The sequence below is a fragment of the Ursus arctos genome, unplaced genomic scaffold (assembly GCF_023065955.2).
Source record: "Ursus arctos isolate Adak ecotype North America unplaced genomic scaffold, UrsArc2.0 scaffold_25, whole genome shotgun sequence".
In the NCBI taxonomy this organism is placed as follows: domain Eukaryota; kingdom Metazoa; phylum Chordata; class Mammalia; order Carnivora; family Ursidae; genus Ursus; species Ursus arctos.
The window spans coordinates 9,231,309-9,253,322 of NW_026622930.1; the positions used below are offsets into that span (position 1 = coordinate 9,231,309).

Consider the following 22,014-nt stretch of genomic DNA (forward strand, 5'->3'; position numbering starts at 1 on the left):
AACGCTCATGTAAAAAAATCACCAAAATCTGTGGGGAGTTCAATCCCCCAAAGATCTCAGTGTCAGGGGTCCATGAGGTGAGCCTTCATGGTGTGTGAAGAGAGCATTTTTCTACCTTTCCTTTTTTTTTTTCCTTCCCTTCTTCTCTGCCTCTCTCCACCCGTCCTTACAGAACCTGTCAGGGCAGGGTCCCCATCTTATTATCCGTGGCTGAGTGTAGTCATCGCTGTCTGCTACCTGGATGGGTATGGGAATGATCTGTGCGGGGCCACTTAAATCCCCACCTCGGTTTCAGCCGGACACGTCAGGGCAGTCCGCCTGGAGTGGTCATGTCGCCCCGGTCTGCCCATCTGGGTGGGTGTTAAAAATCCCCTTTCCTAAGCTTGGGTTTTTATGGCTGGCTGGCGTCATCTGTCATCATAAAAGTGGACTGAGGTTTAGCGCTGAGGTTAGACAGAATCACTCACAGAAAAAACTAGAGCGGGTTTATTTTTTATTTCTGTTACAGGCACCAGCCTAAATATATATATAGCTTAAAACTTAATTTGGTGTGTAATTGGGACTAGGTCTTTGGAGCCCTGGGTTATGTGTTTTGGAGCAGCTGAGAAGCAGGGGCACGGCGGGGCAGGACGTGGTATGTTAATTGGTGGCCTCTGGGACCTGTGAGAGAATTGGATTTGAGTCCCCAGTTAGAAGGAGCTTGGCAGTTTTATTTGAGTCTGTACGGGTGCGTACTGGGGAGACCACTGGTTTGCGCCGGCTCGAGCCGGTCACCCCGTGTCCGTCCGCGATGCCCCTGGGCGCATCCCCGGCCTACACGAGGGACAAAGGAGAGCAGGCAGCACCGGAGCCCGAGAGAGGGTGACCGAGCCCGGCCAGCTCTGGCCCGCCACTCGTCTGCACACTTAGGCGTAGTAAGTTGTGTGCTGCTCGGCCTGGGGTCCCAAGGAGGGTTTTGCATTTTATTACCAGAGTCTTGATAAAAGGAACGCAGGTCAGAGCACACATTCGGGGAGGAAAAACAAAGGAAATTAAATGCAAAATCACTGCGGGTGGAAACCACGCGGAGGCCTTGGCTTTAATACCACCGGAGCCGCTGGGGGGAAGCGGCCCCCAGGAGTCGGAACCAGGGAACGTTGGCCTGGTATTCCTGAAGCCTGGCCCCTCTCCTGTTTAAAAAGAAATTGCCGTTTAATTTGTTTCTGAGTTTTATTTCTCAAGTGAACCAGCATGGGGCCATGTAATGAGCTTGTGTTTCTGGGAGGTGTTGAAAGACGGGAAAGGAGCAAAACCACGGCCAGACGGGGTGGCCGAGGGTTCCCGGGGGTCCAGCAGCAGCAGGGCTGGAGGGGCAGGTGGGGGCTGCCAGAGCGCTTCTCTGGGTGCTGTCTGGGGGGGCAGGAGGTGCCCTGGTGTGAGCTGCTGGCGGTCCACCTGGAGACCAGAGAGAGGGAGCTGTCTGTCCATCTCTGTTTGAAGATCCCCGGGGCCAGCCTGAGCCGACGGAGGAAGGTGGCACGGCCGACGTGGGCCGAGGGGGACACTTCAAATGAGAGCGGGTCTGAGCCGTGGAGAAAAAGAAGAATATTTGGCCAGAATGGGAGAGTATATGTAAGCCTCTCAGGAGGCTGCTGGTGGAAGGATGGGCAGAGGCTTTCTGAACCAGGTTATTCTCAGAGGAAGCCCTAGAGATTGTCACCAGCGGGGGCTGTGGCTGTCCCCCGGAGCGGAGATGGCCCTCTGTCCAGTGCCTGCCTCCCAGGAAACAGTGCCTGGCGGATGGGAATGGGGGCATGCCAAGAGCTTGCACAAAACAGAAGAAACAGTGGAAAATGTGGTCCCCTCAACCACCCTGCCTGCCCCACCCTCCCTCCTGGACAGAGAGAGGTGGGTGACTCTCCCACTGGGGACAGGCAGAGCCCACCAGCCATAGCCAGGGTAGCAACACCCCTGCCCCCAATGACCTTGCCCTCCCAGTCCTGGGTACGTGACTTCCCCCTTTCCCTGCTGCCACTGCTGTCCCCTCCCAAGCAGTGACCCGACTGAGATGAGCAGCCTCCATGACCGCCAGGTCGACTTGTAAAAAGGAGCTTGTGTCCCGGAGGAGTCGCTAAAGGACTCAGGGCCACGCGTGTACCCATGAGGGGCCGGGAACGGTGAGGACGGGTAGGTCCGGCTCCTGAGCTGCGTCACGCACCTGCACGCACGGGCGTCACCGTGTCTGTTGAACAGGAAGGGTACCCCGCTAGCCTCAGAAACGTTCGGTAGCCGGTTGGAGGTGAGCAGTAATGTGACAGCTGTGTTTCTGTGGTGCCGCGTGCCCCGCTCGGTGCTGAGCTCTTGCTATGCTTTGCAGCATGGAAGGCCCATCGTCACCACCCCTGCCCCCTCTCTGTCCCCTGCCTGATGACTCGAAGAGTGACTGCCCTGTGCCACCCACTCCCCGCGCCACGGGGAAGCCCTTCTGCGACGGCTAAGGCCAGCTCGACTGCATCAGACTCTCACAACCCCATGATGTGGGTACTATGATCCCCATTGTACAGATGGATAAACAGAGTCCCTCAGGGAAGATAACGGTGACCTCTCATTTGCTGAAGCTTTTCTCTGTGTTCTCTGGCAGGAAGGCTGAGATGGGAGCCACATGGGTGATCCCATAGCCCCCCACCCCAGGGCTTCTCACCCTGGGCGCTGCTGACGTTCTGGGCCAGATAAATCCGTTCTGGGGTGGGGGCCGTCCTGTGCACGCTAGGGTGTGGAGCTGCGTCCCTGGCCTCCAGCCGCTAGGTGCCAGTCCAACCCTCCGCTCCGTGACAGTCGGAATTCCCGGATGCTGCCAGGTGCCCTGTGGGGGCAGAGGCACCCCTGCTTGAGCACCCCTGGCTGGGAGCCAGGCCTTGGGGGGCTCCAGCCCATACAGGGCCTTCCCAGCATGGGGAGTGGGGCCAGGGCCACCAGAAAGCTGGAGGACTTCCTGGAGGTGGATTTGGAGCATGGAGACTGCCAGCCCGGCCGATGAGGAGAGCGATGAGGCCTCAGCCCGCCTGTCTGCCTCCTGCCTCTGACACCGGAAAGAAACGCTCCCAGCTGACCCGTCGGAATGGACGCTGCAGAATGAAGGCCCCCTGCGGGAATTCTGGTCTGCAGTCCTTCTAGTAAATTCTGGTTCATTTCTCGGGGAGTCAGATGTATGAAGTCAGTGTCTAAAGCCACTCTCAGGAAGAGCCCTTTGGATGGCGAAGGAACAAGAAATGCCGTTTTTCTTGCCCGTTGCCAGTAGGCAAGCTGGGAGCCGTACCTGTGTCCCCGTCTTTGGTCTGTGGAGCAGCCTGTGCTCCGGGCTCTGGACGGCCTGCTCCTTCCATGCCGGGTGACCGGCCCGGTGCACTCTGCACGCAGCCTGAACGTAACCAAGAGTTGTGCCAATTGTCTCCTCCCAGTTAGGCCCAGGTTCTCAAAGTGTGCCGTGTTGTCACCCAGCAAGCTGCTTAAATGCAGGTTCCCAGGCCTTGGCCCCAGAAAGAGCGAGTCCGTAGGTCTTGGATGGGGTCCAGGAATGAGTGTGTGAACTGGCACCCCGAAAGCTCTTGGTGTGAGTGATCCGTGGGCCATACTTTGAGAAACACCGAGGCATTTGCTGATGCCATGAAAATTGTGTACATGAGTATCTTTGTTCTTTAGCGGAATGTGTGTGTGAGTGCGTGTGTGTGAGTGTGAGTGCGTGTGAGTGCGTGCACACGCCTGCTTCTAGAAGGACAGTCAGTAGATTATCAATAGTGGTGATCTCTGGGTGTAATGAGATTTCAACAGATTTTAGATCTATTTCTCTGTGCTTTCCTGTATTTTAATTTTTTTTTATTATGAGCATATGTTTATAGACAGATAAGCCGTCAAGCCTTCCTCATGGGTGGGAAGAGCAGAAATATCACAGAGGAAATGTTCTAGAGGAAGTAGGTTTCAGGGAAGTGTGGACATAGGAAAGAAGGTCACAGCGTAAATCAATCTATTTTAACTCCCGAGCCCGCGTCCCTCTCTCTGTGGCTCCCGACTCCTGAGCTGGCCACTGGTCGCCTGAGAAGGGAGGAAGGTCACATTTTGAAATTTGAAATTGCCTATTCTTTTTTTTTGGAGAGAGAAAGAGTGTGTGTGCACACCCACTCACATGAGTGGGGCGGGGGGCAGAGGGAGAGAGAGAATCTCAAGCGGGCTCTGCATCAGCACAGAACCTGATCCGGGGCTAAGTCTCATGACCTGAGCCTCAATCCAGATTTGGACACTTAACCGACTGAGCCACCCAGGCACTCCTGAAATTATCTCTTCTTGGCAAAACGGGGGCCAGAGTCATGCGGCAAGGGGTGGGGGGTGGATTCGAGATGGTGGCTTTGTGCCAAAATCCTGGGCCTCCCTTTCCGCCTGCATCCTTGGGTCCCAGGCCCGGCGAGCTGCTTCTCCTCCACCCTGCCCCGCGCTTGGGCACCCGCGCCAGCCAGGCAGGCCCAGGGATGGTGCTTTTACGGCACTGTTATTGCTCTGCTGTTGCCCAGCACACCCACTCCGGGCCCCACAAACACTCTGTGAGAAGGCCAGACCCTTCCAGAGAAATAGCTCCCTACACCTTTACAACGTGATAGGTGCAGAGGAAAAAAGGGGCCACGGGATTTATGGAAACTATATAAAGTTTATGGAGTCTTGGCAGGCCAGGAGTAGAAAGAGCCTGCAGGGTGGGGGTGGGTATTTCGAAATGGAGAAGGTCATGAAAGAACATCAGACCTTTGTGCCGAGACGGCAGACAAAATACGCCAGGTCCCGGGCACCCCGTGTAACCGTGAGGCCCGGGAAGGTGACCCTTGCCGCGCAGCTGTCGGGGAAGCCTGGTGGGGTGATGGCTTCGCCTCTTCACCACATGCCTGTGAGGAAGGCACAGGTCTCCTCCTCCCGTACGGGGGAGACTGAGGCAAGGGTGTGTTGGCAGTCATGAACTTGCCCAAGGTCGCGCAGCTCGTGGTGCGTGGCTCTCAGGTGGAAATTCTGGGGCAGGCTAAATTCTCAGTCTCTCTCTCTCTCTCTCTCCTGTGTATTGAGCAATGTGTCCCAGTTTCAGGTCCAGAAATTAGGGTCTCCATACCCTATTTCGGTTTGGGACTCATCTGTTATTCGTGGTTTAGTGTCACGGTCCCCTGGTGTCTTCAGTCATCATGTTGCCCTCCCACGGGTCAGCTTTGCTGTCAAAGCACATGTGTGCTCAGGTTCACCTGCAGGCCGTGGCTGGAATGGAAATGAAGCCTCCCAGAGGCTGGCTGTGGGGCAGGGCAGGGCTGGGATACTGCCCTTGCTTGCAGGAGCCCCTCCGGGTCCCACTTCTACTGTGGGATCCTCTTAGAGCCCCCGGAGGGGTACCCCCTGGGGTCTGAAATTACTTCCTCTCATCCCCATCAGCCCTGGGAATTTGTAATTTATTTCGCCTTGCCTATGTGCCTTGTAACACCCATGTCTTCTCTCCTGCTTGGCTGTGAATTCTTGGAGTGCGGATTCAATGAATGTGGTTTTTGTTTTTGTTTTTTTTTTTTTTAAGATTTTAATTATTTATTTGTGAGAGAGAAAGAGCGCACAAGCAGGGGGAGCGGCAGGCAGAGGGAGAAGCAGGCTCCCCGCTGAGCAAGGAGCCTGATGTGAGACTTGATCCCAGGATCCTGGGATCATGACCTGAGCCGAAGGCAGACACTTAACTGACTGAGCCACCCAGGCACCCACCATGAATGTGTTCTTGACGTTGATTTTCCCCACAGGATCTGGCATAGTTCCTGGCATGTAATGATCACTGACTAAATATTAGCTGGGAGGATGGAAACATGGATGGATGGATGCGTGGTAGCATGGAAAGATGAATGGATGCATGTGTGGCTGGATGAAAGGAAGGATGGATGCCTGCATGCATGCATAGGTGGAAGGATGGATGGATGGATGGATGGATGGATGGATGGATGGATGGATGGATAGATGGATACATGGTTGGGTGGAAGGATAGATGGATGAATGGTTGGATGGATGCATGGAAGGATGGAGCTCCATGGTCGGATGGATGGATGGATACATGGTTGGGTGGAAGGATGGATGAATGGATGGAAGGATGGATGGATGGATGGAAGGATGGATGGATGGATGGATACATGGATACATGGTTAGGTGGAAGGATAGATGGATGAATGGTTGGATGGATGCATGGAAGGATGGAGATCCATGGTCGGATGGATGGATGGATACATGGTTGGGTGGAAGGATAGATGGATGAATGGTTGGATGGATGCATGGAAGGATGGAGATCCATGGTCGGATGGATGGATGGATACATGGTTGGGTGGAAGGATAGATGGATGAATGGTTGGATGGATGCATGGAAGGATGGAGATCCATGGTCGGATGGATGGATGGATACATGGTTGGGTGGAAGGATGGATGAATGGATGGAAGGATGGATGGATGGATGGATGGATGGATACATGGATACATGGTTAGGTGGAAGGATAGATGGATGAATGGTTGGATGGATGCATGGAAGGATGGTCGGATGGATGGATGGATACATGGTTGGGTGGAAGGATGGATGAATGGATGGAAGGATGAAAGGATGGTTGGATGGATGGATACATGGTTAGATGGATGGATGAATGCAAGGATGGATGGATGGACAGACAGATGGGTGGCTGGTTGGATACATGAGGCATATATAGACTAACAGACACCCACTTCCTCTTTTGTACCCTTCCGCGTACTTAAACCAACAGTCCAAACCAGGTTCTCTCAGGCTTTCACTGAATGCACCTCTGTTTCAGGGGACGTACTTCGCTCTCTCTGAAGCCATATGGAGAGACCAGCCTGAGTGTTTGAATGTGTGTGTAAATACTTTACAATCCCATAAACTTGTTTAAAGACAGGTGGGGGTGAACGTATAAACCGAGGCAGCCTTTTGGGAGGGCAATTTGGAAGTAGCTATTAAAATTTTAAATGTGCCTACCACTAAGACCTGTAGTTCCACTTTGGGTTGTCAGGCATGAGACGTGCATTCATACACTCGTGCACAAAGAACCACTCAGCAGGGCACTTACGCAAGGATGCATGCTGCCACGGCTCGTCACCGTGAAACACCAGAAACCGCCAAGTGCCAGCAACAGAGGGGTGGCCACGGAGCTATGGGACACCCATACTATGACAACCACTGCAGAGGCAGAAGGGTGCCACGTGGGGCTGGGGGCAGGGCACTCCCCAGTCTTCTGGAAAGCTCCGAGACACTGTAGCTCATGGCCCTCAGCAAATGCTCCCCTCCCTCCCTCATTTCTATCAACTTTTTTTCCTTTCCTCCTCTTCTACCCACAAAGCACAGTTTACTGGAATTAGATCTTTAATTCCTACGACTGCTTGCTAAGTGACCTTTGCTTACAGAAAAGGAGGAAAATGAGAAAAAAGCAGTTATATTGCATAATTATTGTCTGCCGGCTCTTCAATTAAAAAGATTGAAAGCCACGATATTAAAATTTGATTTATGGGCACCACTATCTACCTAATAATGAGGCTGAGAGGGAAAAAGAACCATAGTCGTTACAGAAAACCGTAGCCCTGGGGCTCCCCCAGGAGATAAATTGCCTCCCATTTTCTTATTGCTAAAGAAATGTGGACTGGTTTTAAGCATATGTGGTATGTTCTTCCAATATGTTGAAATCCAGAACTTAGTAATTCAGGAATCATCTGGCTCAGACATCTCAAGGAAGCTTCCTGAGGGGCGTAGCAGCCTGAGCTGGGTGTGGGGGGCTGCTGCCACAGGCCAGCGAGCACGCAGACCCACGCGCTGGCACCTCCATCCGTGGTCAGGGCCCCAGGCCACCACCACACCAGCTAATGCCACAGAGCTCAGGAGCCAGCGGGAACACACGGAATCCAGCTCCCATGTCCCAGCTTGGCTGCGTATTGTCCCTCTGTTTCTTCATCGGTAAAATGGGAATAACCTTACCGATTGTGTGATGTTGGGCAGGTGTCCCCGTTTTCCGTCCAAAAGAACATGGTGTTCTGTGTGTCTGTGTGTCTGCGTTCATGGTTATTGATTCTCGTTAAGAGGCTGTGGGGTTGGGCTGGGGAAAATGGATACTAGGTGCCGTGCGAGGCATTGCCGACCCCCTTCTGGGAAGGGCTTCGCTTATACAGGGGACCCTCCGGGGTCCCTCCTGGGAAGAAGAGAGCAGCATTTTGCATGTTCACCCAGCTAACGGCATTTCTTTGTTTTCAGTCGAGAGGGAAAATGTGCAGAAGAGGACCTTTACGCGATGGGTAAATCTGCATCTAGAGAAGGTAAGCGGGGCACTTGGGTTTTTGTTAAGTGATCGATTCATCTGGGGGGGTGTGCAATTCAGGAGTGTGGCGAGGGGGAAGGGGTAGTCCGGTGTTTTCGGCTGTTACTTTTTTCATGCATTCGTTTAAACATCTGCGGAGTACATTTCACTGCCAAGTGTCCAGCTCTGTGTTGAGAACACGGACGTTAAGACAGGGTTCTGCCCTCATGGGGTGATCAGTCCAGCTGGGGAAGCAGACGGTCTGCCTTTAAATAGGAATCAGTGAGCAAATGTTAGAAGACAATCATTGTTGAACACCCCAAATACTTGCAGGGACACAGGGACTGGGATGGGGATAGGGCTGGGCTTCCAGTACTGGGAGGATGGTAGGAGCCATTTATAGGTATTTGGATTGATTTATGCAAGAACTCAACACCTTTTAACAAAGCCAGATTCCCTTGTTAATCACAGAACTTCGCTATTACCTGCCCCTTTGGGTGCATCCGGCTTAGCACATCACGCACCTTCAACCCCATGGCAACCGTCGTTACCCCTCCTGTTACCAATGAGGGAAGAGGCTTTGAGACCAAGTGGTTTTCCTGCAACCAAGAAGGAAGCTCTTCCAGTGGCTTCTCCTGTGTATTCAATTTGGCATTCAACTTCTCCCCCCCACCTTTTCTTTCTTTCTGACACTCTGGGGCCAGGCAATTTGTAATTGCATTTTTGTCTGCAGGCTTCTCACGCACACTCACCATAAAATGAAAGTGGCTGAACCGGCTTCTGAGAAGCAGACAGAAGGATGAGCACCAGAGGAGGGGGTGGGTTGTGGAGTGGATAAACAGCCCGGAGCGAGCAGAAATCTGAGCCCCCAAGATAGGGAACATTCAAATTGCTGCGGGCAGGGGGAAGAGATACGATTTTTCTCTTTAGAAGACAGCTGATTCATCAGGCTTCATTTCCCTCCCATCATTTCTTCTTAAATTCCACTTTGTGGTTCTTCGATAGATGCAGCCCGTCACACGTTTCCTTGTAAAGCTAGTAGTGTTCAAGCCCCCCCACCCCCGCCCTTCAGTGAAGTTAGGTGTGTGGATTTTCTTCTCTTCTGTCCTCCTAGAAGGTACAAAAGCAACTACTGACTGCCCGTAGAGTTAACCCAGAAGAAAGGGTCATAGAGGAAATCGATGAGATTGCCAAGAAAATAATTGTGGTTTTTTGGAAGTGCAGCTCTTGACCGAAATTCTAATTCGTGCACTTGGCCTTTGGGCCGATAATATTTCCCCGAGCAGGCCCTGACCACCCACACCTCTCTTCTGCACCTGCAAGATAGGGTCCCCTGGACCCAGGAGGGCTCCCGAACTGCCTGGGATACAGCATTATAAATCACTTGCCAGTTGTTTTGACTCTTGGTGCATTTTCGGCAGGGCTCATAAAGCGAAGTGTTATTTTTGGAAAAAAGGAAAACTGTTCCCCCAATCTGAGTTCACGGAACTCCTAAATTAATGCCTGATGTGTGTTAGGGTAGCTGGAAATTCCTCCTGGTGGATGGAGTGTAGCCATGGCAGATCCTTCTTTTTCTTTTCTTTTCTTTTCTTTTTTCTTTTCTTTTCTTTTTTCTTTTCTCTTCTCTTCTTTTCTTTTCTCTTCTTTTCTTTCTTTTTTCTTTTTGCTTTTCTTTTCTTTTCTTTTCTTTTCTTTTCTTTTCTTTTCCTTTCTTTCTTTCTTTCTTGAAAAATAAATACAGAGGACAGAGGATAATGCAGCAAATAGCCGCGCACTCCCTCACCAGCCTCGGAGCCCCCGTTCGTGCCTGTCGAATCAGGGATGGCCTCCTTAGCCAAGGCCCCTGTCCCTTCGTCGGGGCAGGTGGGTCACCCCTCTCTGAGAATAAATCAGATAGCACCTGAAACTGATGCCTAATAAACAGGGCGAAATTAACAGCCATGTTTCCAACCTGGAGACTTTCAAGACCAACCTTTCATGTCAAGGAAACCCAGGAACCGCTCAGGGACTTGGGCTTAACTACAATTTGAAGGCTGTCAGAGATATTTACGGAGTCTCGGGCTTCTGGAAAAATTCCTTCATTTACTGAAGGAGTTAGATCATGAAGAAAGCCCTGGGGGTGCTGTTTACTCGGTCATACCGATCTCATGAAGCCGGCGGAACGTTTGGGGCCCGGGCCGTGTTTTCACTGGAGCAAGTTCAATGTCTCCAGCTGCCGTCCCGCCGCGTGGCCTACGGCCAAGGCCCCGTTTGCTGCTGCCCGGGCTCTTCCAGACACTGTCGGTGGAAATTACTCTCCGGGTTCAACGCCCAAGCAAGGCTTGGCCACGGCCGGGGCTGGTACCTGGAAATTTCGCTAGTCCGTCTATCAGGGGGTGTTTTGTTCGGGCGTCACGTTTTTCTGCCTCGCGTTAGCTGGAACAACATTTCCGTGAGAGTCTCGGTAACCTGATGCCGTCCTGTTCCGAGAGGAATGTGCCCAGGGAGCTGTGGGGGTTTGCAAAGAAAATAATTTGCCTTTTGGTTCAAAGGCGCTGTTGCCCTAGAAGCAGATCCCTTTTCTGTGCGCCTGTGGGAGGAATCGGCCTGTATTTGGACTAACCGGGGGTCAGGGGGCTCGTATAAGGGCTAAGGAAATGCCACTTTCCTTAGTAAAAAAAGAACACACGGACCCTCCAAAGCTATCACGGGAAGGAGGCCTTCCTGGAGGGAGAGGGTGCCCAGACCACAGCTCCTCCGTATTTCCGAGACTCTCCTCGGACCCCTGAGTCTCTGGCTGGTTTACAACTACCAGCCCGCCCCCAATCCTGTCTCCTATGTGAACACCCCATGCATTGTACCCAGGAGCAGAGCCCACCTGTTCCAGTGTTGCCAAAAGCCCCACCAAACGTAAACCGAGAATTCATGCTGGGGTGAGGGCGTATGGCAAATGCGCGTTCCTGGACCCCGTTCGCTGAGACTCTGTACGGTCAGTTCTAATCCTGCATTGAAGGGGCTGTTATCAAGCTGGTTTGGCCAACAGCCACCTTTTTTCAGGCAAAGTGTTACCTCGAACCCTAAAGAAAGGCCAGTAAGAGCTGAGCCTCTCTGATCACAGGGGGAGGGGGAGGGGGATCGGACTCCTTCTCAGGACCCCTGCGTCCCCATGAGCCCTAAGGCTGCTCCGCTCCAGGCTGGGGTTCCAGAAAACACAGTTTGGAGATCCCTAGGCTGGAGCATCTGACGGACAGGTTCCAGGCAGCCCCGGGAGCTCCAGGCCACACATCCAGCCAGACTCCTGGTGGACACCGTTCACCTAGACAGTCGATCTCTCTGCGTCCAGGCCCAGAGAGGAAAGCCCGGGCAGCCTGCAGCTTTTCCCACCCTGGCCATCATGGCGTGGGTCTGGACAACGGCCATGGGCAGCTAGTGTGTCCTAATGAAGAAACAGGACTGATGGTACGAAAGAGCTGATCTGACCCCACACTGGGCATGTCACCTAGCCTCTTTGAGCCTCAGTTTCCCCAAATCTAAAGTGAAGGGCTTATCCTAAGTAATTTCCTGGGAGCCCTGCTGGAATTATTTTATTCTATTATTTTATTCTCCCCCTTAGGGAGAAGTGTGAATGTAATGTCATTTGGGAGTGGGGGGTCTCAGATCTCAGGGTCCCAGGGATCTCCAGGGTCACTTGTGCAATCAGCCCTCTGGTGCCAAGCATCCTCCACGGCTCGCCAGCACACCCTCTGCCCGGGCGTGCCCCGCCCCCCAGGGGCTGCCTGTAGACAGATCTGGATGCAGGCCGAGTCTTCTCGTGGGGAAGCCCTGCAGCTCGGGGACAGTTTGGTGGATTACACAGGCCACTAATCAGCTTCTTTGTCCCGCTTCCTCCACAGTGCGACCCACCTCTACAAGTCAAAGATTTATTCGTTGATATACAAGATGGCAAAATCCTAATGGCTTTGTTAGAAGTCCTGTCTGGGCGGAATCTGGTATGTATGTCACGGAAGGGTCAGGGAGACGTAAGCTGTGAAGGAAGACACTGCAGGTTTCTGTTCAGTACACACCTGTACGTAGGTACGCATACCTGGCCACGCGTGATCCTGTGACGAGAAGCTTGGAAGGGTGACATTCCTTTCTCAGTGACCAAGAGTGATATAATCATGTCTAACTAAGCAGTGTCCTTTTTTCTTTTTTTTTTTAAGTCGATACACTTTAGTAAGTAAATAAATAAATGTTCAGTGTTTTCCGGGAATCTGGTAAGGGTAAAGATTGAAACTAGATCGTTAAACTTTAGCTCTGCAGCCATTATATTAACTAGAACGATAGCCAAGAATCAGGAAGATTGAGGAGAAAGGCAGCTTACCAGCCGGATTCCATGGTCCACCTGAGGCTAAAACTACAACCGCTGGCTTCTGGAACCTTCTTCTAAGTGTAGGCATTCCCCCTTATCTACAGAGGATACGTGCCAAGACCCCCTGCAGATGCCTGAAACTGCGGACATCACGTCCCTGTGATGAAGTTTAATTTAGAAATCAGGCGCAGTAAGAGATTAACAAGGATAACTTATAATAAAATAGAACAATTGATTATATCACCACATACTGTCATAAAAATTATGTGAATGCGAAAAAAATAAAATTAAAATAAATAAATAAATTATGTGAATGTGGACTCTCCCCCTCTCAAAATACCTTACTCTACTGTCCTCACCCTTCTTGTGATGCTGTGAGATGCCATCATGCCCACGGGATGAGAGGCAGTGAGGGGAGTGACGTAGGCACGTGACGTAGCGTGAGGCCACTATGACCCTCTGAGCACATGTCAGCAGGAGGGTCCTCTGCTTCTGGACTGCAGCTGACGGAGGTCGCAGAAAGTGAAACCACGTATGGGGCGGCCACTATAGGACCACATACCGAAGCCGCTAAGCTTGAGGCTCATTCCACCTTGGATCTCCGCCCTACCTCTCCGTGTTGTGTATGCCTGCTGTGTGCAGGTCGGTCCTCTCTCTCCCCTTCCCGGAGCAGGCTTCTCAACCCCAACACTGTTGACATTTTGGGTCCTATAGTTCTTTGTCGTGGGGGCTGTCCTGGGCATTGCAGGATATGTAACAGCAGCGTTGGTCTGTCCCCACTGGATGCCAGTAGCACCCCCAGGTGTGACAGCCAAAAATGTCACTCGACATTGCCAGATGTCCACCGAGGGCGCACCATGACCTGACCAAAACGCCAGTGGTGTTGATGTTGAGAAACCGTGCTCTGGAGTCTAGTGTTTGATGTGGCCTCCGTGCCCCATTGCGGCAAAGACAAAAGTGCCGCCATGGGTCACAACCCGGCCGGCCCATAGCTCGGCCAGCGTGGACCTCTCCCGATCTGTTTTTAACTGTAGGTTTCAAGTCAAGAGCCCATCCTGCTTTCAGATCTCATGTAGCTGGAATCTCCTCAGACCCCTTAACCGTTCCCGTGTTCGCCTCCCAAAAGCAAAATGGGAGACTCCTGTTTGCTGCTCTAGGGGGGCTGTGCAGAGTCTCACAACGAACTCTCCCAAAGGGAGGACCCACTGCAGTAACAACAGTATCTGGTTCCTTAGAGGGCTGACAAGGAGCCAGCAGCACAGTCCTCATAGCTCCCTGAAAAAGTGTATCCTGCTTCCTTATCTGTGATCACAGCAACACAAGCTCCCACTTGGCAGCCAGGCCACTGGTTGGTAGATACCATGTCCTCGGTGGGCCTTTTGGGGGGGGGGGGGTCTTTGATTCTGGAGCCCAGCCAGCATGGGCAGTTCCCAGCTGGTGGAGCTGACAGCCACTGGCTCGCCGTGTAATGTAAACCACCCATCAGGTGGGGCTTCCTTGGGGTGTTCGACTGCCATTGTCAGAGTTCTAGCTCCTGCAAGCATCTCTCTCCCTCTCTGTCTCCATCTCTTTATCTCTTGTCTCTCTCAATCTTTCTCTTTCTGTCTCTTTCTATGTCTCCATCTCTGTCTCCCTCTCTGTGTCTCCATCTCTTTCTCTCTTTCTGCCTGTCTGTCTGTCTGCCTCTCTCTCCGACCTGGGACAACTGTCCACAAAGCTCCTGGCAGAAAGCAGAAACATCTGCTGTTGGCAGGAGGGACTTGCCGGCTGATTTAGCAGCTGTGGGGACGCCCCGGCTAATGCTCCCTGCCTGACAAAACCGTCAGCATGGCGAGGAGAACGCATCCCTGGAGGTGTCTGGAGGGGGAGGAATATCAAAGCCAGGAGCCGGGTCAGAGAGAACAATTTGACAAATCTGTCCCCGTTGAACCTGCCTAGGGCCCCCCCATTCACCAACTCAAGTGAGTTAAGTCCCAAGGCCCATAAATAAGGGGTGGGTTTCAGCTGCGAGCCCCTAACTTTCTCTTGGGATTAATGAGAAAGAGGTAAAGACAAAGGCCCGCCCCGCAGCACCCCTGCGCCTGGAGCGCCTCTGTTGGATTCACCTCTTGTTTGCTCTGTTCTCTGTTACAGCTGCATGAGTACAAATCCTCATCCCATCGTATTTTCCGGTTGAACAACATAGCAAAAGCACTTAAGTTTTTGGAAGATAGCAATGTAAGTATTTGAAACACATCTTGTTAACACAAGCTTTTCTTGTGACGAGAGGGACGAGTGCCTGTCTCAGGAGAAGCGTGAAAAGGGGACCCTGTTAAAATGGCAAAATTTAAGTTTAAATATAACGGGACTCCGTCAGGTCAGCCGTCAGCTGGAGAGATGGTCCCTGACTTCCTGCGTGCCAATCCCTGTCCATCCGATGCCAGCCCCGCCAGACACCCAGCCGCAGGAAGGGCAGACCAGCAGGCTGGCTCTCCAGCCTTTAGCGTTTCACATTTCCTCCTTTATCCCTTGGAAGCGTAGTGCGGCGAGCATGCCACAGTGGGACACTTGCTCTTCGCAAGGAGCTTTCTAGATTGAAGTTAGCTTTTTCTGTGTTTCGAGCTTGGCTTCATGTCCTTCTAAAGTGGGGAGGGCTGGTCCTGGAGGGATGAAATTTCCAGAGCTCCTCTTCCATCAAAGCGTCACCAGTTAGCCTGGGTAGAAGGCCCTCGGCTTGCCCAATGTGTCGGGGCGCGCAATAAAACTTCATTAAGTGTGATGCACTTGGGATTCTTAATGGTAAGCGACGGAAGCTGACCTTGGCTACTGTACGCGGGAAAGGAATGTTGAAGGGAGGCTGAGTGGTGCAAGAGTGCCTTGCTAGACTGAGGAGTCAGGGAGGGCATCCAGGGACATGAGGCACCAGGACCATGGCAGAGCCCACCTCCCTACCACATAAGGACCCGTGTGCCCATGTCACTATCCCCACTGCCTCTGGGAGGACACCCTGGCCCCACCACACCCCTGGAATGCACTGTCAGTGTCACACATGCAGATTTAAGGCCTGGGCCGCCATGCCTGGATCCCGCCTATGTCCCCGCTGCCATGGGGGAGGGAAAGCACTGTCAGCTTTTGAAGAAGGAGGTGGGCTCCGCCTCCCATTGTGTAGGGAAAGCTCCAGATCCAGGAGGGAGTTCTGGCTGGTGGCAGCCAGAAAGCACAGTACAGTTTACAGCAGCGTCATTCACCACAGCCACAAGGCAAAGGCAACTCGGGGCGCCTGGGTGGCTAAGCAGCCGACTCTTTATTTCAGCTCAGGTCATGAGCTCAGGGTCTTGGGATCAAGCTCCAAGTCAGGCTCCGCACTCAGCGTGGAGTCCGCTTGGAATTCTCTCTCTCCCTCTTCCCCTCCCACCCCCTTGTTCCCTCCCCCCTTTCTCTCTCTCAAATAAATAAATCTTTTTAAAAAATAAAAGGCGGAGGCAACCCAAGTGTCCTTCAGCAGATGAGTGGGTGAACAAAATGGGGTCTGTCCACAGTGTGGACTATAAGTCAGCCGTGAAAAAGAATGAAGTACAACATGGTTGAATCTCAGAAACATTATGCCATGTGAAGGAAGTCAGACACAAAGGACATTAGTCTTTGATTCCATTCCTATGAAAAGTCCAGCACTGGGAAATCTCAAGTCAGAAACTAGATTCGTGGCTGCTTAGGGTTGGGGTGGGGGTGTGAGAGTTAAAGGGGACAGAGTCTCTTTTTGAGGTGATGAAAATGTTATAAAATTATGATGACAGGTATATACACCCACGAGTATGCCAAAAACCATTGACTAATACACCTTAAATGGGTGGAGGGAATGGAATGTGAGTGAGTTATAGATCCATAAAACTGGGTTTTTTTACATTTTTTTAAAGATTTATTTATCTTAGAGAGGGCACATGCATGGGGGGAAGAGCAGAGGGAGAGGGGGACAATCTCAAGCAGGCTCCCTGCTGAGTATGGAGCCTGACCCGGGGCTCGATCTCGTGGCCCTGAGATCATGACCTGAGCGAAAGTCAAGAGTCAGATGCTTAACCAACTGAGCCACTCAGGCGCCCCAAGCTGTGTTTCTAAAAAGCACATCACATTGTCATGAGAACGGCTGGCCTGTCCTCGGCATCGACCTCACCTTGGCGTCCGAGCGCCTGTGGCGGTTCAGAGCACAGGTCCTGGAGCACAGCTGCTGGGCTTCCCACCCGGGAAAATGAAGCAGACTCTCAGAGCCTCGGTTCGCACATCTGTAAAATGGAAGTGATGAGAACACAGGCCTTGTTGAGGATTGAGCGTGCCCGGCCTGGTGGGGTCGAGCCGCGTGCTGGCCTGGGCCAGGGCTCTGTGCGCGCCTGCTCTACGTCCCTGTCCCCCTGCATCGCTGCTCCGACAAGGCAGTGCTGGGCGTGGCTCTCCTGAGCAGTGTCTCCCCCCATTCCCAAAGGGGTGTGGTTTTGTGATAACTTAGAGCCTTGGAACAGCTGCCTGGGAGATGCATTGCTCTTCCTTCCTGCTGGTCGACCCCTAAGCACTTCCCGGCTCTGTCCGCTGCCCCGCGCTGATGGGCCTGGAATGTAGGCAATGGAGATGGTGGGTTTGCTTCCAACTACCCTTCGGGGCTCATTGACCAAGTGTCTTCTGTGGGCCTGGGCTTGTGCTCAGTGTTGGGGACACACAACCGCATTATTAGAAGCACGGCTGCGCCTTCAGGGAGCTTAGAGTCTGCGGAAGAGGCCTCCCATGGCCAGCAAGCTGCATGTCGCACCAGGGGCACCCAGGGGAGCCGTGATCCCTTAGTGGTCAGCAGGGGGCAGCCGGGGCGGTGGGCTGCGCAGGTAGGACTGGCCCCCAGACAGGTGTGGCGCTGGGGAAGCCCACAGCTAACGCGGGAAGGCCTGGCCTCTGTCACCTTCTGGGCTGGTCCACCAGCCTACTCAGTGTCTCCCCACAAGGCAGCTCTGGCATTTTCTCGCTTTGGAGGGTTTCCCATAAAGCTCAGCACAGAGGGCCACACTCGCCTTCCCCCAGGTGGGAGTGAAGGCCGAGACTGTCCCATAGACTGCTTTGATCCCCCTGCACTGGGATGAGTGCAGGAAGCCACCGAATGGAGGGGGCTGTCAGAGCAGGGGGCAGGAGACAGCAGGCCTCGTATGCAGGGGACCCATCCCGTAGGACGAGGGCCGCCCCTGACGAGCGCGGAGGGAATACCGGATGTGAATTTGATCAGCCATTTTATTCGAAACATTGGCATCTTCCTTCCTGGCTCCCACCTGCCAGGCGTGAGCTCGCGCTGCCCGAGTCACGTACTCTCCACAAGCCAGACCTGAGCCGGGGCCTTGGGAGTCTCTCCCCCGATCAGGAAAGCCCGGCTCTCCTGACTGGGGTTGTCAGAACCCCTAACACACTGATAGGATCTGAGACCTGTGTGTACAGTTGTAAAAGGCCGGAGGGAGAGGGAGAAAGGAGTATCCGTGCGAGACGCTGTCCTCGTGCTTGCTTTCCAGCGTCTCCTGGCAGAATTTTGCAGGAGACCTTGACGGACTTCATTTCTCCTCTCTGCCCCCAAAGAATGGTTTCTACTTTTGTAAAGGAGTTGGGAAGAAAGAAGCAAATGTGCCTGAGGCCAGTGTGGTCCGCAAACGCTTATGCTTTTCTCCAGCCCTTTACCGAAGAAGTGTGCAGACGTCTGATCTGTGCACTCAGGTTCTGTCCGCAGGACAAAGTGACGTCCGCAAACCTGAGTGCGCCTCAGAACCGCCTGGAGCGCTGAGGCCAGTGCAGGTGGCTGGGCTCTGCTGTCGGACTTCCTGAGTCAGGAGGACAAGGAGAGAATTTTCATTCTAACCAAATCGCAGGCGATGCTGTTGCCCGCGGCCCAGGGACCACACTTTGAAAACCAGTGCCTTAGGGATTCACTAAAAGCAGCATCCTGTGGTCAGAACGTAGTTCAATATATGGGTTAAACCCCTAAGGGTTTCTATAGTAGATGCATTTTAACCAGGATATTTGGTAATGATGGAGACCCTCAGGGTGTAAGCCTTATTCCAACACACTGTTCCCTCCTTCCCTCCTTCCCTCCTTCCCTTCCTTCCTTCCCTTCCTTTTTTCCTTTCTTCCTTCCTCCCTCCTTCTTTCCTTTCTTTCTTTCTTTCTTTCTTTGTTTCTTTCTTTCTTTCTTTCTTTCTTTCTTTCTTTCTTTCTCCGGGGGGGGGGGGGCAGGGAGGGGATGGGGGGAGCAGAGGGAAAGAGAATCTTGAGCAGACTCCACGCCCAGTGTGGAGCCCGACACAGGGCTCGATCTCACGACCCTGAGATCACGACCGGAGCTGAAATGAAGAGTTGTACACCAACCGACTGAACCACCCAGGCACCCCCCCTCAACACTCTATTTCTGATTAGCAGTGCATAATTATCTTATCCATCGGTGGTCCATGATTGCTGATGTTGGTGCTCTGTGTTTGTCCAAAACCATGTCCAATCCGGAGGTTTGGTGGTGGTAGTGTAGCGTCCACACAGACCCAGCAGGTGCACTAACCGTCGCCCCTTGAGAAGAACGACCAAGACCTCTCCTGGCTGCGTGTCCCAGGCGCGTTCCATTTGGCCTCGGTGAGATTTCCTCGCCTGACACGTAGGGATAGTAGAAGTACCTGTGTTGTGGGGTTGTTGTGAGGTCGAACTGAGTTCACCCTTACGAGGAGCTTAGGATAGCGTCTACCCCTGGTCGGTACTATGGACACGTTTATTCAATTCATGTACGGATGTTTTGCACGCGGGGGTCCCCGAGCTGGCCTTGGGCAGCATTGAGTGATCAGATGAGAAGGAGCGAGAGGCCCACGAGGGCATCAGAAAATAACAGCTCGCACCCTTCTTGAGCGGCCCGTGTTAAGCTCATGCGTTGCTTCTCTACAGGTAAAGCTGGTTAGCATCGACGCGGCGGAAATAGCGGACGGCAACCCCTCCCTGGTTCTTGGGCTGATATGGAACATAATCCTCTTCTTCCAGGTAAAGTGGTTTCCGTGACACGCAGGAATGATCTCCTGGAGCCTGCTTACGGCCAGCAGGATGGGGGCGGGGAGGGTGCACGTCGACGGAGACCGTGAGATCTTATTTCTGACAGATTGTGCCTTTTCCGTGTCTTGAAAAAGAACCAGAGGCCATCTGGTTGCTGATGATTCGGGTCCCTGTGATTTTATAGGGAAATGGAGCTCTGTTCTCCAGAAGGGTAGAGCGACCCCCTTGGGACTTAGAGAGTTACGTATTTACTCCAGAAGATCATTTTGTGGCAAAGTGTTACAAGAACTGGGGAAATACTTCTGCCCCAAACTTGAGCTCGGAGGGACTTTCCTAAAAGGACTAGTGTGCAGCAGAGACAGTCAGGGAGCGGGGAGGAAAGATGGCTGTGGGCAGGGGCATGCGTGACAGGTGAGGCTCTGCTGTCCGTCCTTGGCAACGTCAGCCTCTATTTAGAAACGTGGATTTTATCGGGAAGGACAGGATCTGTGGCTGGGGTCTGAAAGTGGCATTTAAAACAAGCTCAAGTTCTTGCCCCTGAATAGGAGGGAGCAAGCTGACATTTCGTCTTCTAAAATCCCTTCTTCTGAAATAGAAAGTCATGGCTCATCATTGAATTCCCTGCCAAGAGTAACAGTGACCTGCCCGGAGGTGATTTGCTGGGGCTTCTGTCTTAATGCTTGCGTTGCTGAGAGGAATGTGCCCAAACAAGGTTTACGGACAACAGACCCAGTTCTGTGTGAGCCTTGAACTTAAAGAAACCAGAGGCTGTCTCTCTGAGCTTCAGTTTCCACATCTGTGAAATGGGAGCAGTGGTCAGCTCTGTGGGAAAGCCCTTTGTCAACGGTACAGTGTTAGATACAGGTCTCAGTTCCTAATGTCTCTTATTAAACTCTCCGATCGATGCTGGAAACATCCTGAAAATGTGTCAAAAGTCAAGGCCTTAAATCCACCCCAGATCTCCATTCGTTCATTCACTAAATGTCTGTGCCAGGCTCTGCACACACGAAGTCCTGCCCTTATGACACTCTGGGACCACAGACAAGGTGGTCCCAAATTACAGAGCTGTGTGGTCCAGGTTCTGATCAAGGTATGAGCAGAGTGTTGTTAAATGATCTCAGAGCGGGGAATGGAGTGAGGAAAAGACGCCAGAGCTGGGTTTTGAAGGATGAATAGGAGTGCGTTGGACCAGTTCTCAGACTTTGCTGTGCAGACAGATTGCCTGGGGGTGGTGTTGAAATGCAGAGTCTGATTCTGTAGGTCTGGGGCAAGGCCTGGGGTTCTGCATTTCTCACAAGAGCCACATGATAGGAGCCCTGTTTCGAGTAGCCAGGAATTTGGTGATGGAGGAAAGGAACATCTAGGCAGTGGGACCAGGATGAACATAGGCATGGGGCTTGAAACAGCATCATGCATCCTGGGGCCCGTAGGCCATGAGAGGAAAGGGGTAGGTGGAAGCAGGTCAGGAAGACCTTGCAGGCGTGCATGGCCAAAGCACCAAAAGAGAGAGACTCCAGGAAGAGATGAGCTTCCCTGGGAAGTGTCTGTGTGCACTGCAAGCCACATAAAACAGTCTGGCCATCATGGGTACTTTAGGAAGTGGCTGCTCCCTATTTGGAGAACCAGTTATGTGTGAGCTGGTCCCTCCAGCCAGGCTCCTTGTGGCCTGGGGTCAGGGAAGGGTTTGCCCTGGGACTGTCTCCGGGGCCTGACCTGCCGTTTTCCTTCCAGATTAAGGAGCTCACGGGCAATCTCAGCAGAAACTCTCCATCTTCCAGCCTGTCACCTGGCTCGGGGGGCACAGACTCAGACTCCTCCTTCCCACCCACGCCCACCACGGAGAGGAGCCTGGCGGTATCGGTGAAAGATCAGAGGAAAGCTATCAGGACCCTGCTGGCGTGGGTGCAGAGGAAGACGAGGAAGTAAGCCATCGCGCCTTGTCCCCACCCCCACGACATGCTCTTGTCAGGCAGGGGGAGGGGGGCTTCCCGGGGTGGGATGGGGGCAGAGGGAGGGGGCACCAGCATGTATTAAGTTATGCACCTGTCGCTTCCTGGAGGCTCTGAGAGCGAGGAACGCTGTGCATTTTCAGTCTCTGCACACGCAAAGCTGTATTTGCAGAATGTTTGGTTCGCAGAAAACTGATCGGAAGATTGGAATACAAATCAAAGGGGCTTCGCCCCATTTAATGCCAAAGAGAGAAGGACTGTTGGAGCCTCATAACATGGCCATAGTCTTTGTTAAGCTGCGGGAAATCGGGTACAGACTCTTCTGTACCCACTTAAACCCTAGGAACAATAAAGGCTGAATCATGCTCGTTAGATCTAGCCTTTCCAAAACCGAGACAGG

At 52.8% G+C, this 22,014-nt stretch overlaps 1 protein-coding gene across 4 annotated transcripts in view; it reads left to right on the plus strand.

The window, feature by feature from the left end:
- CLMN (calmin) overlaps positions 1 to 22,014 on the plus strand; it is a 115,221-nt gene that overhangs the window by 64,866 nt on the left and 28,341 nt on the right. For all 4 annotated transcript variants that reach the window (XR_007190227.2, XM_048219977.2, XM_057318574.1 and 1 more), the window contains exons 2-6: positions 8,273 to 8,334; positions 12,188 to 12,283; positions 14,779 to 14,862; positions 19,564 to 19,656; positions 21,397 to 21,587. Coding sequence is in view for 3 of the 4 variants with exons in the window: in XM_048219977.2 (XP_048075934.2) it covers positions 8,273 to 8,334; positions 12,188 to 12,283; positions 14,779 to 14,862; positions 19,564 to 19,656; positions 21,397 to 21,587 (526 nt within the window). In the remaining variant the exon portion in view is untranslated. The remainder of the gene's footprint in view (positions 1 to 8,272; positions 8,335 to 12,187; positions 12,284 to 14,778; positions 14,863 to 19,563; positions 19,657 to 21,396; positions 21,588 to 22,014) is intronic.